This window comes from Fulmarus glacialis, unplaced genomic scaffold, assembly GCF_000690835.1.
Source record: "Fulmarus glacialis isolate BGI_N327 unplaced genomic scaffold, ASM69083v1 scaffold2125, whole genome shotgun sequence".
Classification (NCBI taxonomy): Eukaryota; Metazoa; Chordata; class Aves; order Procellariiformes; family Procellariidae; genus Fulmarus; species Fulmarus glacialis.
In genome coordinates this window covers 1-18,556 of record NW_009214702.1, presented here as the reverse complement: position 1 = coordinate 18,556, position 18,556 = coordinate 1, and the positions used below count along the sequence as shown (strand labels likewise).

The following is an 18,556-nucleotide window of genomic DNA, read 5'->3' as shown; positions in this document are numbered from 1 at the left end:
ATACACGCAAATGTGCATTTAAAAATTTTATAAAGTAATACTCTGAAGTAAATTCTGTTCATTGGTTAACAGGCTTTCTTGCAAGACCACTTTCAATCTTCAATGTAAACATTAGAGGCAAAATCTTCACCTCGGTGAAATCAAAGAGACTTTCACCATTGAGTTCATGAGAAAGAAGCATTAACTCTAAATTTCCAAATAGACATGGCCAGTAATGTGTATATGAATATTCTTGTTTCAAATTCAGGACTGAAAGACACATGAGCTCTGTAAACAGTATTCCTTGTTATTACATGACCAATATGAGAAATGAATAGGAAACACTTCATGTTTTCAACTACGCTTTCAACCCCAACAGAACCCAAAGGCAGTGCCTCCCATCAGGAATGCAACCATTATATATCTGAAGAATCACTCCAATCTGTTACAGTGACTAAGCTGCTTTTTAACGTGCTTGTATTATCAGCTTCATGAAGGCCTGTTAAAATAACAAGAAAATATTAACAGTTATTAATAATATTTTGGGGGTATTTTTACTCTGTATTTCTCTATGAGATAAAATCACATGCTATGTGAGCAAACACCTTCAGGAAGTCCAGAATTTCAATCGGTGAGGAAATTACAAGTGTTGATAATATGAAGGCTGTTTCTGTCACAGAATACAATGCGCGGTATGAGCAGTCGGTGTCGACATTACTTTCCCTTTAAAAATAACGTATATAAATAAAGTATCTTTATGTAACTGACACAGCTTTAACCTTTAAGTATATTGAAATGTTAGGGCTCGAAACTACTATGTAAGTTCTATGTAAGATTGAGGCTATTACTTTACCAGTAGCTCAAATATTTATCTCAGCCTGGTAGGTCACTTAGATATCTTGAACAAAGCTGAAATTTGATTATTATTCTCAAGACAAAGTAAGAAAATTTCCCTCCTCCCTTAAATTTGGGAAAGGATTAAAAAAAAATCCTGGATGATTAATTTTTAAGACAAGGTTGAAGCCTGATAGTCCTGTATGTTTTAAAATCTCAAATTTAAGTTTCTTGGCATCTCTGTGTATTTATGTGTGTGTGTTGTTTACATATAAGTATGTACCATAAATATCATATATGATATTTATATGACATAAAACCAAGAACACAGTTTTTCTTATTTGTTCTTTTCTTACAAAATACCATTGAATTACAATGTGTAATACAGTATACTTAAGTTCTCCTCTAGGTGTGTTAGGTGCTTAAGGCTTATAATGTAGAAGTATGAATACGTTACCTTCCTCCTTTGGTACACTTGTCTTCGGAAGACCCCATGCATGTACCACAGATGCAGCATTTGGCTCATTTTTCTCAACTGTCAATGCCTTCTGGCCTCTATCATTTTTCATTAATAAGAAGTCTTCTTCTACTGATGATATATCCCAATCATCTTCATCAACTTCTGAGAACTAATAGGGAGAAGAAAAAAATGCATTCTTCCTCTGTCCGTTCAAGTTGTGCTGAGATCTTCCATAAACTCAACAATGTGAAACTGCTAAAGAAAAATGCACTGGCACATAGCGTTTTTGACATCTATCACCACAGTTTTAAAATCCACATAATTCAATTACCTAAAATATATTCATTCACTATTTTAGTTCTAAAGCTAAAAGTGGGGTTTTTTTTAAGTCAGGAGCTGCAAAAGTTAAAAGTTCTGCCAGTTTCATAACTGACAGAAACCTATGTTTTCAGGTATTACATGTCTAACTTATCAAAGGATCGTCTTTTCTGGGATATTAGCTATTCCAATGAGATGGAAAGTCCTTTAAACATGAGAATGTATATTACTTACATGAAAATAAAGACATGACATGTTACCATGCAAGTTGGCAGTTTTGTATTCACACTAGAAAAATTTAATATTGCAATAAAGGCCTTTTCAATTTAAAACTAATTTATTTAAAGAGAAAATTAAATAATGCACCACATGGTGCTCAAAGTTAAAATATGTATCCCTCTTAAGACTCACTGTCAGCATGTACAAGTATATTTTTAATTAAGTGGTGGGTTTGCATAATAAGTTCACAAAATGAGAGTCAAGTCAAACAGATGAACCTGAAGGCAACGAGTCCAATGGTCTTTCCTATCTCATCTGCCTGAGAACTAAATATCTTCATTCAGCTTTTGAAAGAAGAGCTACAGCATTTCCCTATTTGTCAATCAGATGTGGTTCAATGGAATCAAGCCATTATTAGAGAGCTTAACTGTGGAAAGCGAAAGATGGTTTCTCACAAAGCTAAAACCTTATTTCACTGGAGTCTCTCAATATTACAGTAACTTACAGAAGGTGCTTCTATTGCACAGAAGAAAGATTCAGATGCTATTAGAAAGCAATGTAAGGTATGTATGTACTAGAGAAAAATCAACAAATATGAACGTGTCATGTGTCTCGAAAGAAGGGAAGAGACTGCAATAATGCTGTATCTTGCAACATAACTCAGTTTTAACATTGCAAACTGTTTTTAAAAAACTGACAGATCTGCTCGGTGTGCTGTATTATTAACATACCAGGATTCAACATTTTGCTGTTTTAAATGATCTGTATTTGGAGGGTGTGGTAATGGGAAAGTCAGAGTCACATATATTGAGAAATGCTGGAGGAAGAGTTTCCTCAAACATTCACTAAGTCCCAACTGATTTTTAAAGTACAAAATACAGAGAAAAATGTCAACTTCAAACAGAATTCAGTTTTGATCAAGTATAAATACACAGCACCAATCAAAACTGCTAAGCAGTTTTATTAACTCAAAGACTTGCTCCAAAGAAATACTATAATCCATACAATGTCTGGTACAGGTGAACTCGGGTAATACAGATTCAGGTAAGCACAAAATCAATTTTCTCTAAAATGTTTCCGAAGCAACTTCTGTAAAACATGACCTTTATAAAACATATGACAATGGGATGCCTTACAAAGGTTTAATGGTATTGTGGGTTTTGAGAACAACCATTAGCAGCTATAAGTATTTAAGCTTTTAGTATTTAAGCTAATAAAAAAAATTCAGATTTTCAGAGAAACCATCATTCCAATGGCATTTTGTGCTTATGTCTTTGGGCACCTTTGAAAATCCCTCCTAAAATTTAATGAATTAACTTGAACTATATGCCTACATTTAAACATACAAATAGGGACAGGAATATATGCACATGCATATATAATTAGCAAGAATTGTATTGATGGTGGGTTGTTCTGTAAAGATTCCAGAAACAAAGTAGCAACGCCTGCCCTTAGTTCATAAACTCATTTCAAACTCATCACGTCCATACAGCAACATGCCAGTGTTAATACACCAGGGACACAATGTATTCTAAATGAATTATAGCAAAAATACTTTCCATGGAATCATGGAATGGTTTGGGTTGGAAAGGACCTTTAGAGATCATCTAGTCCAACCCCTCTGCCATGGGCAGAAACATCTGTCCAACCTGCCCTTGAACACTTTCAATGATGGCCCATCCACAACTTCTCTGGGCAACCTGTTCCAGTGTCTCACCACCCTCATCATAAAACATTTCCTCCTTATATCCAATCTAAACCTACTCTCAGTTTAAAACCATTGCCCCTTGTCGTGTCACTACAGGCCTTGGTAAAAAGTCTGTCTCCATCTTTCTTATAAGCCCCCTTTATATTTTGAAAGGCCGCAATCAGGTCTCCCCAGAGCCTTCTCTCCTCCAGGCTGAACAACCCCAACTCTCAGCCTTTCCTCATAGGAGAGGTGTTCCAGCCCTCTGACTGGAACCTGCTGTAACAGGTCCATGTCTTTCTTGTACTGGGGAACCCAGAGCTGGACACAGTACTCCAGGTGGGTTCTCATGAAAGCAGAGTAGAAGGGGAGAATCGCCTCCCTCACCCTGCTAGCCACACTTCTTTTTATGCAGCCCAGGATATAATTGTCTTTCTGGGCTGCAAGCACACATTGCCGGCTTATGTCCAACTTTTCATCCACCACTATCCCTAAGTCCTTCTCCACAGGGCTGCTCTCAGTCCATTCATTCCCCAGTCTGTATTGATATTGGGGATTACCCCAACCTAGGTGCAGAACCTTGCGCTTGGTCTTGTTGAACTTCATGAGGTTCACCTGGGCCCAGTCCTAAAGCCTGTCCGGGTCCCTTTGGATGGCATCCCTTCCCTCAAGCGCATCAACTGCACCACTCAGCTTGGTGTCATCTGCAAACTTGCTGAGGGTGCACTCGATCCCACTATGTCATTAATAAAGACTTTGAACAGTAGTGGTCCCGATACAGATCCTTGAGGGACACCACTCATTCCTGGTGGGTTTCCACTTGGACATTGAGCCACTGAGTGTAACTCCTTGGACGCGGCCATCCAGCCAGTTCCTTATCCATCTAACAATCCATTCATCAATCCTATATGTCTCCAATTTAGAGGCAAGAATGTTGTGGGAGACAGTATCAAATGCCTTAAGAGTCCAGGTAGATGACATCCGTAGCTCTTCTCTTGTCCACTGATGAAGTCACTCCATCTTAGAAGGCAACCAGATTAGTCAGGCATGATTTGCCCTTGGTGAAGCCATGTTGGCTGTCTGTAATCACCTCCCTGTCTTCCATATGTTTCGACATATCTTCCAGGAGGATCCATTCCACAATCTTACCCGGCACAGAGGTGAGGCTGACTGGCTGGTAGTTCCCAGGGTCCTCCTTTTTCCCCGTTTTAAAAATGGGTTTGATGTTTCTGTTTTTTCAGTCAGGGACTTTGCCTGACTGCCACGACTTTTCAAATATGATGGAGAGTGGCTTGGCAACTACATCAGCCAATTTCCTTAGGACCCTGGGCGGCATCTCATCAGGTCCCATGGACTTATGTATGTTCAGGTTCCTCTGGTAGTCTCAAACCTCATCTTCTCCCACGATGGGAGGGACTTCATTCCCCCAGTCCCTGCCTTGAGGTTCAGGGGCTTGAGAGATGTGGGAAGAGAAGTTACCAGTGAAAACTAAGGCATCTTTAAAACATAGATTTTAAGGCTTATTTTGCTACAGCTTTTTGCTCTTGAAGCTGAAATTCCTTAACATAGTGGCCAACGGTCTATAGATCTTTACAAAATGTAACATTCCCTAAATTTAACTGTGAACATTTTATAGTCTTTTATCATCTGACGTTGCAGAGAATTTGAAAGTAACATTTGGACAGAAAATTACACTGTAATAGTGTCACGAGTGAGTGGTTTAGAGGCCGCTCTAAAATGGCAAATAGTCACGTCTGAGTTGATAATTTTGAGTCTGGTGTGATTTGCAGCTCTCACACAGTCAATGGTCAAGTTAGGTGTCACCAGTGGCAATTAAAAGCACGCAGGCTAAATGTGATTACCCTACCATTACAGCTGAAGTTGATTAAGACAATCACCCCTTTCTGGAAATTGAACTAGAAGTGTCACTGTTTCTGGGAGGAGTGATAAATTTCAGGTTTAACTGTTAGTCAGGAAGCCCTAAGGTATCAGTTTTATTATTATAGGATTTTCAGTGATTATTATTTATTTAGTGAAAAAATATTTTCTTGAATGGTAGAACTAGTATCTGGCTGTCTACTTCAATCTAGTAACAACTACTAAAACTGAAATAAATAGCACTATCTGCTGTTGACTTCTAATTTGGAGTAACTTTTGTTCTTTTAAAAAAAATTGTTCAGGCAAAGATCAATTTGCATCAAAGTGGCTTACCAATTATAAAACTCTAAACTGAGGGGAAGACTGGGACATTAGGAGCCTGAGGGGTAAAGAATAAGTTGTGTTAGTATTCTGATTGTGAACATATGCCATACTCAATGGACAGACATCAGTGATTTATCTGATGTAGTTTGAAAACAGTGTATGATTGTAAATAGATGCAGCAGAACAAAGACCATATCAGAAATGGAATTTGTCCCCTCGTTAATATGTATTTAAAAGTTCCATATCAGATAAAGCTTTAGAAATAAAACTATTTTAAAATATTAGATAAGCAAATTCATTTTTTCCTCCATCAAAACAAGATACTAGGAAAGCAAGTAAAGAAGGGCTCTCTCTATGCTGTTAGAACAGGAGATAAAAATTATACCAATTGTGCCCAACCTGCAGGCTAGCTGTAGTGATCCAAAACAGTCATGGTATAAGCTAATAAGCAGTGTAGATGAAGAGGTCACTTGCCACAGCTCACTCACTAGCACTTTTCTATATACCAGTGCAGACATACCCCAAAAGACTACTTAGCTGTAATTCCAAAACTGTCTTTGAGAATTAAGTTCTTCACTGCATCAAGATGGTTTCAGCATAAAAAAAAGAGTAATAGTTATAGATCTAGTTCAATTACTTAATGAAATAATAATGGCTTTTGAAAGTGATACCTTCAGTTCTCGCACCTCTTCTTTCTTAATAAATGCCTCCGCAACATTAATCCCTCCAGCTGGTTTGTTCTTATTTCCATGGTTAGAAAGACTCTTTCCAACTTGTTCGGTCAGTTTTTGAATAACTGCTCCTAAAGTTCATAAAAAATTATATTGACAGTTTCCATTCACAAGTAAGGGGCTTTACTGTAAACCCTCTAGAAATCTTCCACAAAGTAAAAATAAGTAAAAGGCTGAGAAAAACTGTTTTAGGCAGAAGTGTCCCTGAGGCACAGGTTGTCTCTTTTTCTGCATTTATATAAAACAGCATGATACACATCTAATTTGAACTGACATCTCTAAGTACTGTGTTAATATAAACATATTAGCAAAAGCATAAAGTGTACACAAATATACATACACTCAAGACTAGATAGTCTGCCTTCATTACGTTTTCTAACACAGAAATATTATCAGGAAATGCAAAATCATGCACAGCTGTTACAACACGCATATACAAAAGTAGTGAAAAAACCTTTTGAAGTTTTCGCAGATGTTCCAGTTTCTTCAATTTCACTTTCCTCCGTCCCACCCATATTGCTTTTGCCAGAAGCCTTCTGAAAAACACTGACTTTGCTGCTTGATGTTTTTGACTGCTTTTGCAATAATTCTGGTGATATGTAAGACTGCTTAATATCATCTTCATCAATCTCTTCCTCTGAACTGAATGGTGGAGTTCTATGCAAAAACACATACAACCCGAGGACTTACTGGGTTTCAGTGACTGCATTGATATATACATATTTAAGCTTCCTCGTATTTTCCTTTCCAGTAACATGCGTTTTTCGTATGTGAAAAAAAACAGGAGCTCCCATAAATTCTAACTATCCATAAAACTATTTAAAAGAAATCATGCTGCTAAGTAAACTCAGAAAGTTATCACAAAATGATCTCTTATGTAGACATGATTATTTCCATCTATGCAACTATCCTTACAAATCAACAGATCAATACATAACAAGTCTTGCAGGCAAAGATAGGCTTTCATGGATCAGCAGGGAGAGATAAATTCAGGGTCAAGGAATCTGCACCACAGAAAGTCTGTTCTGATATTCTGTTAGATGAAAATACAGGAATTTTTCAGTGCAGGCAATTACGAAGTAATGTGCCTGATGTGAGTGGATCTGGAATATTGTGTTTAATTTTGCTCACAGTAAGAAAATATCAATAAACTGAAAAAATTAGCTCACCAAAGTCTTAAAATGCTTTTAACTGGCTCAGAAAAAGCATCGGAGAACGAAACTAAAGGAAGTGATACTACCCGATTTTATTGAATGTCCCCCTCTCGTTCACGATAAAGAATACATCTGCTGAAAGGAGAACATGCTATCTTTCAGGGATTATAACAGACTAAAATGGAATAATACTTTAAAACAAAATATGAAATATGCAGTCCAGAAAGTGTTTATAATTTCAGCTTAATAATAGCTTTTGCGTGGCAAGCATGTGAATATTCAGTCACCAAAAATGTTTTCTTCAAAAATACAAGGGAACAAAACATACGTGATACTAGATGTCTTTGTGGAAACTCCATTTCCAAAAAGCTTCCTGGATCTAAAAATAACAAGACAAGATATTTCAAGACTGACAGTCAACTAAGTAAGCATAACGTTTATATAGAAGTAATGTGAATTCTTTGCTCAATTCTTACAATATTAGCAGGAAATGTTCACATCAGTCACAAAAACCCAAACCCATAGGATTGTTACCTGAGGTATGAATACTATGAGAATAGCGTCTCTTACTTTGGTGTAGATGTATTCTCAGCAACGGCTGTTCTTTGTTCAGCTGGGCGGACAGCTGTTGAATTCCGTTTTACTGGTTTTCGTGGTGTGGCAGATGAGGAAATTCCCCATTGATTGAACTTCTGTTTATCTACAAAATAAATTATCTATCTCATTATTAGAAACAATGTTTGGTACCTTTTATATTTAATTTCTAAAATTAAAGACGTCTCTGCTGCAGATTATAGTTTTACAAAAAAGAAAAAAAGTAATTTTTTTCTTCAGAGCAGTTCAGAGTTACCATGTATCTTGCCAATATAGGAGCTAAGATTTCTGCAGTTAAACACGTCAAGAACCCTTTAAAGGAAACTGTTTAGTTGGCCATAACTATATAGAATATTTATATGAAAAATTATGAAAGCAGCTATACAGAAATACTGCTAAATAAAACCTTTAATAGCAGTTATAAAATGTAAGAGAATGAAAAAAAAAACCAAAAACATTTTAACCTTCTGAAGGAAGCTGAGGACAGGAAACAGGTCTATTGCAAGATGAGGATTTCTCTTCAACCCTAAAGCTAACTTGGCGTTCAAGATGCTCTCGAATTCGCTGAATGTCAGGCTCTTGCTTCTGTTTGCATTCTCTAGCAGATTCAATAGCACGCAAAATTTTATTTAAGCGATCATTTGGGATACCGCGAACACCCTAAGGAAACAAATTGTATTGTAAACACAGGGGCTATTATTTCTGGGATTTCTGTCCTATAATCATATACACTCTTTTAAACTTCAAATCAAAGCTTGTAGAAAAATCTCAGAAGTTGGTGTAGCCATATCCTCCACGAGTGTAGCCATATGCTCCGCAACTGTAATTTGATGGATACCCTCTCAGGTTAATGAATTACACTTATTTTTAACTCGAGGAAATTTAGCTTTGGATTTTATAGGTTGAGGGTTGTGGTACAGGAGTGACAGAGAACAGCAAAAAAGTGGGACAAATATTACCCTTCTTTTAAACAACTCAAAATAATCTTACTGCTTTAATTCCCAAGGATTCCAGCTTCTCCTCCAGGGCTTGCTCCAAAACAACTCGTAATTCTTTAGTTAAAGAAGGATCAGTCTTCAAAGCATTTATTAGATAGTGGTGACTTCTACCTGTTTTATGATCACCTTTCTCAATTTCTGAAATAAGAATGGAAAAATGCATTTAAGAGACATTTGAGAAATCCACAGTGCATGAGACAGTTAAAACCTGCACTGAAGCATGCATTTTTTAGAAACACCATAGACATACATGTGCACTTTTTGTCTACATGGAGTTGTATTCTTTTTAAAATCTTGGGCTAGCTTACAAAAGTCAGCTCACTTGGAATCTATACCTCAGCGCCTCGTACTCACCATCACAAGTATCTCTTATTTTTCTTGTTACGGAATCACTGTAAAGATATATGCCTGAATATTTAGCAATGAAGATCTTTACTTTTAGAACTATACTTGGAAACTTCTGATAAAGACTATCTTCTGATAATTAAGCTCTCTAAAAGTGGTATTTCAAATCAAAGCTGAACTCTAGCAGGAATTAGAACAGGAATATGACAAACTTGTTCTCAAGAAAAGCTTCAAGAAACATAATGTTCTTTGACAAAAAACACCTACTGAAATCAAATCTTTGGAAAGTTTTAACATTTTCAAAAGTCTTGGTGAAGTCAAAACCTTAGTCTGAGGCAGACCATTTCACAGAAAATACATGACGGATAATACTTATCTTCAAAACTCTTTCAAGGACAAAGTTCAGTGTCGTGTTTTCTTCTATGCAGGGCTATGACATCATACATACTTAAAAGCAGACAAGAAGTTTCTATCTCTTTTCCCTGCTTTAAGTGTCAGTAATGACATGAACTCTTATGCAAGAAATAAAGAATCATCTAGACAGATTCTTCCGTCTAACTTAGAGATTGACATTTAAGTTAGGCCAAAGTATTATAGGGTCATACAGGGGAGTAAAGAAGCAAAACATATCCATTTGGAACCTGCCTATAAAATGTCTCTGGCAAGACAGAGTTTTACTGAATGCCTCTTATACTAAGTGAACCAATAATCAGTGGGACCATGGTAGCTTCTTCTGTCTGTCAGTGGTCAGCAAAGCTGGCAAAGCGTACATAGAGGAGTATACAACATCCCAGGAAAGCATGCTGTAAACCACACTCCCAACTTCGCCCCCTGAAATAAAAGGTAAATCTTGGGCAGGAGCTTGTCTCTTTCCAGCATGCCTTACAAGGCAGCAGAGTCATTTGCCAGCCCACAGACAAGGACATAAATGAAGGAATAATTCCATATTGTGACTTTCAAATGTTTTCTTTCAAAACAAACTTTTCCTATTTTTAAACAGTGATTGCTTAAAAAGCAGTTCCATTTAGTTTTCGTTTTTCTTTAATGGAAGGACAAGCACCCTGAAGAGAACCCAGTAAAGCCTCAAGATACACAAATGATATTTAGGTTGTTTTGAGGCAGTGGCTTCCAATGGATCTGGGAAAGAACTGTAGGTAATGAAAACTGAAAGAGTCCAGCTACCATACTAAGAGATCTGTGTTGAACAGGACAGAATCTGGCTGCAATCTTAACTGGCTTTGGGAACTGTGTGGACAACTCAGTCGCTGACAGAGGTGGGATTAAAAGTGATTTGGCTGGAGAGCTGAGTCCTAGCAGAGGCAAACTACTGATTGGTGCAGAAATACAGGGCTATGAGATTATCCCCAATCAGGAAAAGGTGCATTATGCAGTATGAAATCTTCCCACAAAGGCAGACATGAGACATCTAAAGCGGACGACTCCAAGGAGCCTTCTGAAAATCCTGTCCCTTTCAGATGTTAATCCTTACAATAAAATAGATCCATCTAAAATAATTTTAAAATTCGTAATTACTACATACTAATATGGTTAACAAGACTATCTGGCATTATCCTAATTAATGACAATATTAATTCTTGCTAATTAACTCAAGCCAAATCCTCTTTGCTGGAGTCAACTATTTAAGGAACTGTTTTCTTATTCATTTTTGTTTTTTAAAAAAACCCTAAATACTAGATTGGACAGCTTTGGAGACAAGGGACCTTAAGTCTCGTCCACTGTCTCAGCTCCTACATAATCCGATAAAATAATCTGCCAAGTCAAGAATTTTCACACTCTCCCTTACAAATGGCTGTCACTGAAAACAAAAAAATCTTGGTCTATCTTTTCAGACTGCATTCTTTCTTTCTTTCTCTCTTTTTGTACTGCAGGCCATGCCTTTAGGCACAGCAGAAGAATCAAAGACAATCCATCAAGAGAGAAGATGGCAAGCAAGAGAAATAGCAGAAAGAACGGCAAAAATGCGAGCAGTCTTTATTTCAGGTTGTTCAGAGTCACTGGATTTTCCCTGGGGAAACCTCTCACTTACGCGCAGATGTATTCAAACAACAATTTTGTTTTTGAAACAGCATCATTCCTTCAAAATTTAAACTCATTGGCTATAACGTTCAAGACTGATTTTGATTTTTGCACACAGTACAGATTATTATGCTATTCAGCTACTTGGCGTTCCATCTGAAGTACTGTTAGCCTTCTTCAGGAGAAGAATACCATGCAGGATGAACCAGTGCTTTCTCTTCTGTCACTGTAAATGTGGCCTTCTCCAAGTTTCCCTCAGATGAAGCAGAAGAACAGCTGCCAACACTGGGCTACATTCAGAATTGCACAACTGCACAATCCTGGCTGGAGCTGTGGCTGCTTAGAGGTAGGCATAACTTAGATTACTTGCAAAAGTATCTTTGGTGCATCTATCAAAGTAGGCAGCTTCAACCTCCACCACCAACTTCCTTCTTCGATCTGAACTCTTTATCCTCTTAAGCAGAGTTTGAAAAAGAAGTGAGCATACACTGCAACAGCGTCAGCACCAAAAATTTCCTAGTAAGGGGGGATCCCCCACCAAACATTTTCACTCTGCTTAGCTCAAGTGCCTTTAGACATATGGAATACGCCTGCTTTAAAGAATTAGCCAGCTTTCCATAAAAACATCGAACTTGGGTAAGGAAATCATAATATTTACAAGCACCAATAGCAAACAGGAGACTGACACAAGCAAGGAATGTTCCCACCCAAATCACATAAGCATGCTCAAATACAATGAAAAAATACTGTAGGTATCGAATAATAGATTTTTATTTTCAAAAAACACATGCCACTACATTTTGAGCTGAATCAACCGTTACCTTTTTCCTCTTCTGAAAGCTCCTCTATGGGCTCCAGCATATGCACCAAGGGTGCCTGCTCTAATAACGAGGAAGAACAGGAACACCAGACAAACAGGACAGAAGAAGGTCAAGGTCCAGAGTGGGAAAGTTAGGCAAAAAACCACACTGATGTCAATTTTCCTGATTGCTGACAACCTGCTTAACAGTCACAAACCCAATGCAACGTGGCTCTTCACTGCCTTGGTGGTACATTTTTGTAGAGGAGACCCTAATACAATAGTCACTTCAGGAGCAACTCAGTTGCCCAAACATGGGTGTCTAGTGTCATTTCAGATATATCAGAGTTTTAAGACATCAGCACAGGGCTCGCTGATGTGTCACAAAACTACAGAAAAACCTGTGCCCTTCTGGAATGGCACCCACAGGCCAGGTGGGATGTTTTTAGGCATCTACAATGACAAGGCCACCCAGGATTAAGTAAATGAATACTGTCATTCATTTCTCATAAGAAGCATTTTAATTTTAAAATTTATTTTAAAATACTATGTGCAATTTGATACTAAAAGTTTACAAAAGGCAAGTAAAATGGACAGACATAGAAATCCTCAAAAATATATGAAAAAAATGTTAACTCATTATTCCAGAGAATTAAGTACTGAATCCATACGTGCAAGACATAGAGAAATTATATATATATGATAATTTCCAATAAAACCAGTTTTAAAAATCTTTAATCGCTCCAGTATAGTGAAATTCAGTATTATCATGTGCTATAAAGAAATCTTGAAATGTCCTCTGCTGAAAACAGCTTCCTAAACACACTGAAATTATCATTCTATAGGCTGTCAGGTACAATTTCCTTTATATAAAGGAAGCCAGAGTACAGTTTATTTATAACTTTATAGACTTCAGATATGAGAGATGCATGAAAATGCTTATATGTAAACTAATAAAAATTCAGGTTTTTAAAATGTTAATATTCACCTTCCATAAATAAATTTATTTCAATGAAAACTAGAATTTTAGTTTATTCTAGGGTTTACAATAGAAACAGAGAAACATGCAAACTATATTTTCAGCATTCAACTACTGGCAGTATAGGAGAAAACAATTGATTGGCCAATATTTTGGGCCAACACACATTTGCCCCAGTCTTCACAAGAAATCTCTGGCACTATAAATGATTGTTACACTGTAGGGGGAGAAAGGGAGGAAGTGACATTGCAGTAAAGATGCCTGCTCTTCAGCACTTCTTGTGCAATTAGGTACAAACATGGATGCACTGTGATGGATAATCACAATGAAATGAGCACTTGCAGCTAGCTGACACTTACTGTCACATCTCCAATATTCCCCATGTGAAGGGGACTAAAACTGGTGTTGTAAATGCTTGGGTATCGCTGCTGCTCTCTCCACGCTTTCCATACTTGCGGTTCTATTCAGCCTCCCACCTGCTTTTCCAAGCAGGTTACAAGACTTAAGATTTGCTCCCATATAATTTGCACTAAATAAGAAGTTCTAAAAAAATGCTTCTTACACCATCACAAGATGCTAACAAGATGCAAATGTCAATATATTTTATGGAAGCACTTAAAAGCAAAACTCTGAGAGACTGATTGACAAATAGGCTTCTGGTCTTTCAGTCTCTAAGGCTGTAAAATTTAGCAGTGGCCAGAGCATTCCTGGGCACTGGAATATGATCCTCCACACTACTGAACTCCTGGCACATGGTTGCCCTGCACCAACTGACATTCTCCAAAACAATGTTCAGGCACAGTTTGGGATCATTCCCAAAAGCCTACTGTGAGCCCGTTTTGGAGGACAGAGCCGGAAGCACAGATGAGGGATGTTCTGGAGGGATTTAATTCAGCTGCATGGTCATTGAGGCCTCCAAGTTTATTGGCTGGACCTACTAGACAGTTAACCAGTTGCTGTGTAATTGGATTTAATCTATACCTGTTTTACCTGTACTTTACTCAAATGCAAACTGCTTAAAGGAGCTGACTCATCTCTGCACAAGCCCTTGTCGAGTAACTTAGATTAACAGGAAAAGCCCAGTCCCCAGAACTCAGTCCTGGAAACAGTCTGCTCATCTGGCATAAAGGTACATGCTTATCTTCCTCAGTATACTAGAAACAGAGGAAGTTAAAATCAGTAAAAGAATAGTTGCAAGAGCAAAACCAAAATGTATTACTTGCTATGTGTAATATTGTTCTTCACTGCATGATGTCAGAGATCGAATGCTAAGACACAGGAGAGTGCCACACCTGGAAACACCAACTTCTCCAATGTAAGCGGGTCTTTTCTTTTTCTTTACTGTACATTTATTCTAAGAGATATTTATTAAACAACATGTTGGAATCCAATCTAAGAAAAAGCAGCTTAGTTCACCACTCCTCTGGTTTATAGACAGGTGTGGAGATCAGCCCCCTAAGGAGCCCTCTCCTTACGTTTACCAGAGATGTGCTTCTTCTAGCCATCTGATCAGACCCCTCAGCTCTTACCTTAGTGCACATCCTTGAAATAAGCAGCATCTAAATATCAGCAAGCTTATTTTTAGGAATCATTTAAGTCTGACTACCCAGCTAAACCTCAAATCTGTACAAAGCAGTCTTTGCTAACTTCATCTCTAAAACAATGATGCTGATGCAGACTGAAATCCTAACTACTCTGAATTATTGTAACCTTCTCTATTTCATCAGACCTTTTTGCCCAAAATCTCACGAAGCCACAATCCAATGTTAGCCTTAAATAAGTAATTACTACAACTTCTGACTTAAGTAGAGCCAGTTACCTTCCTGTCAATTATCAGCCCTAAGTCTAGTTCAGCTGACCCTAGTGGACACTGCTCTACATCAACATCTTCAACATCAGACCTTTCTGGCCAGGATCTTACTCCTACCTTTCATCCTAGCCTGAGTGTTGAATCTAGACAGAGTGCTATCTTCCTTTTTGGACTCACACGTAGGTATATATTACTTGCTCCTAGTAATTTCTCTGTTCCCCATTCCAGATGAACACCCAAACCGTGTCCTTGCCTTACGGGAAGTGGATCCCAGGAGGCTGAAGCAAGGCAGGAGGCATGTTGTGCTCCAGATCACCTGCTTTGGACTACCAGAGTACTGGTAAAACTGGAGATTACATCAGCCTTGCAGTTCAGCTGCAACCTCAATTATACTTCGTTCATTGACACAGCTTGAGCCCTGGCTCTCATCTCCACCCCTTTCTTGGCTATGAAATAGAGATAAATTTCAACTTCATACTTAAACCTATTCAGTCAGGCTCTGCTGCTGCTACCTTGCTTAATTGATCCTTCTTAACTCAACCATAACTCTCGTTTGCCAATCGATGTCTGCCTAAGCCTAATCCTAACCCTAACCCAAGCTCAGTGATCCCTGTAAAACCTTGGCTCAGCAATAACCAGATGTCTCTGGGTGATACCAGCCCTTTGCAGACCCTGCCATAAATCAACTTCTTATGCTGGCACGAACCACCTTAACTCCAAACCTAATTCGTCCAGTTCTCCCCAACAGTCTGACCCTAACCAAACAGTACCACTGCTAAATCCCATATCTAGTCCAGTGGCAAATTCTGGACACATCCTCACCATATGTCATCAGCCAGCCTCAGTCCAAAAACCTAACCCTAGCTTTACCCTCACAAGGACACTCCCTGTCAGTCTCAGGCTTGAACCTAGCTAAATAGCAGACACCAACACCAGTCTTAATGAAGGCTGATGGTATTCATATCTCACTGGCCTGAATCCAGCCATATTAATACTAGCCCTCATTAAGGTCAGCAACCTTAAGATGACTTCCACAATGACGTGTGTGTCATCCCACATCTTCCAGAATATCTTTTCTGCCAGCTAATACGTGTGGAGAGATAGATGAGATGTATCAAAAGTACAGGTTGCCTTAATTTCTTCAGTGGATAATTATACTACTGAAAAAAAGCCTGGCATACTTTGACAAATCATGAAGTATCAGTTTTAAATAATATTTGAAGACAATTTCTATGCAGGTGGAATAGGAAAATATATCTAACAATAATGAAGAATTCAGGCTATGTATATTTCAAGCATATCATATATTATTTGTCTGTTCTTATCTACTCGTTTCAAAAAACCCAATATTCTAACAGTACTATTGGAAAAGCAGTCTTCTGGCCAATATCTAAAGGAGAAATCCTGTCTATTTACTCTGAAATATGAAACGCTAAAGTACTTTTAGCCTGAACAGAAGTGTTACAATTATCTATAGTGGAGTATCACCTACAGTAAGCACTTTGCAGTTGCAATATGAAAACCAAGGGTGAAACATAAAACTTGTTTGCTGTAAATTGCTGCACTTCTTAAAGATGTAAGGAACGTAAGCCATGGCTATAGTCATTACCTACTCCTTTAATTTATACTCATATTTCACATCAGAAGAGCTGCCAGACTTAATCTGTGATATCTGTAATTTTGACCATCATCTTTGAATCAATGCACTTCATGTATTTTTCTCCTAACTAATGGGAAGCTATATACTGCACATAAGCAGCGTAAGTATTAATTTTAAACCAATATTCTTAAATATGATAAATTTTTGACACTTACCTGAGGCCTCTAAGTTAGGAGCCTAGTCATCTCAGACTCCTACAGTCAACGAAGAGACACAGGCAACTTCAAAGAGCAATTCAGATCTTAGTTCAGCTGAACCAAACTCTGAAGGTGCCCCTTTTGTCTGTTAACTGTCTAGAAAGATGACTCTGACTAAATTTTCCTCAGATGCTTCAGTTATGCCCTAACGATAGGTGGGCCTTAGTCCACACCATGTTTGAAGACTGAGTCATAGATTTTAATGGACAATCTAATTAATATCTTTGCTTTTTAACTAGTCTTCAATTCTACCTACTATTATTGACCTAACAAAGATTAAATATTGAACAAGTATCAACATTTCAAAAGTAATACAGGAGCCAAAGTCTGATTTAAAATATGATTTTAAAAAACCATAATTAATCCATTGCCTTTTTATGAGACTTAAGTAATCTTTGAAGATAAGACTTAAGTCATATCTGCACAAAAGCCTACAGCTTGCTCAGAAACTGAGAGAAGAATGGTCAGCCAGGATGGCATTCAAGGCAGACTATTAGCTCTCCCAAGAAATCAGGAACATGAACACAAAAGCACCAGGCTAAAACAGTTATTCCACTACTTTGCACCTAAAATACCTCATTTGTAATTCGGGTATCTGCTCATAGCGCAGATTTAAGATGTGCAGAATTAATCTTGGGATGCAAAAGCTTCCAGGCAACTTTGAAAAGTGTACTTAAGTTCACATATGAGAACCTTTTCCAGAATTAATTTTCTTTTAAACAGAAAAAAAGAAAGAAAAGGAAGATATTCCATATGCAGGCAATCATTTGTAGGAAAACTATAGCTCTTGTGATTTCAGAGATGCTTTGTGCTAAGTAAGTCTGTGTACAGAAGTTACCAGCAAGGACTTTCATTTTCATAATGGCACGAGATGCAGCCATGATGTCTTAATTCAGTATGTAAGTCAATCCCTTGAGGAGCCGTCAAAATTTTGGGAAAGACGCTATAACTTCTGCTAACCTTTATATCCAGAAATTAGGTAGGGTAAGTTTAAAAAAAATCCAGAAGGGAAGAAAGGGGACAGACAGAGAGACCTGCAGAGATAAATAAAATAATCATCAGCAAAGGAATCTGAAGGCAACACCTTCTTTGAGGTTTCATAATAAACTGATAGTGAATCTTTTGTATATCAATGGCAGGAACAGCCTTTTCTATCTTGAGAAGTTTCATAAGGTGTCACAAACTTCACATTTGGAGCAGCAAGAGATCAGGAAAGATCTGAATGAGCTGACATAAATTGTCAGAGTACAGAAAATACTAATGTTCACAGAACTGTTTTCCTCCTCAGTCCCAATGAAAGTAAATGTACTAAGAAAGCGATGCTTGACAAGATTGGTGTGTAAGCCCTTAGCAGCAATATTCTTCATAAAACTCGTTCTTTAAATTCAGGGCAACAGCTAAGCTGCTTGCTGTGAAATGTCTTAGCTAGAACCAGCACTATAGTGTTGGTGCAATGAAGTTGGTTTGAATGAAAAATAATTGGATTATTTAAAGTACTATTATTAATAATCTATATTTAATATATTATTACTGTTCTCCACACAACATTTCAT

General features: G+C 37.6%; 1 protein-coding gene across 1 annotated transcript; it reads right to left on the bottom strand.

The window, feature by feature from the left end:
- Nucleotides 1-395: 395 nt before the first annotated feature.
- Nucleotides 396-15,107, bottom strand: LOC104077407 (zinc finger protein DZIP1-like; the record flags this gene model as incomplete). The annotated part of the gene is made up of 11 exons (XM_009578634.1): nucleotides 396-478; nucleotides 1,271-1,442; nucleotides 6,371-6,501; nucleotides 6,885-7,087; nucleotides 7,913-7,963; nucleotides 8,155-8,284; nucleotides 8,643-8,838; nucleotides 9,169-9,314; nucleotides 12,380-12,439; nucleotides 13,965-14,007; nucleotides 15,047-15,107. Coding segments are annotated over 11 exons (1,276 nt in total), but the record flags the coding sequence as incomplete, so codon positions are not given.
- Nucleotides 15,108-18,556: the final 3,449 nt, after the last annotated feature.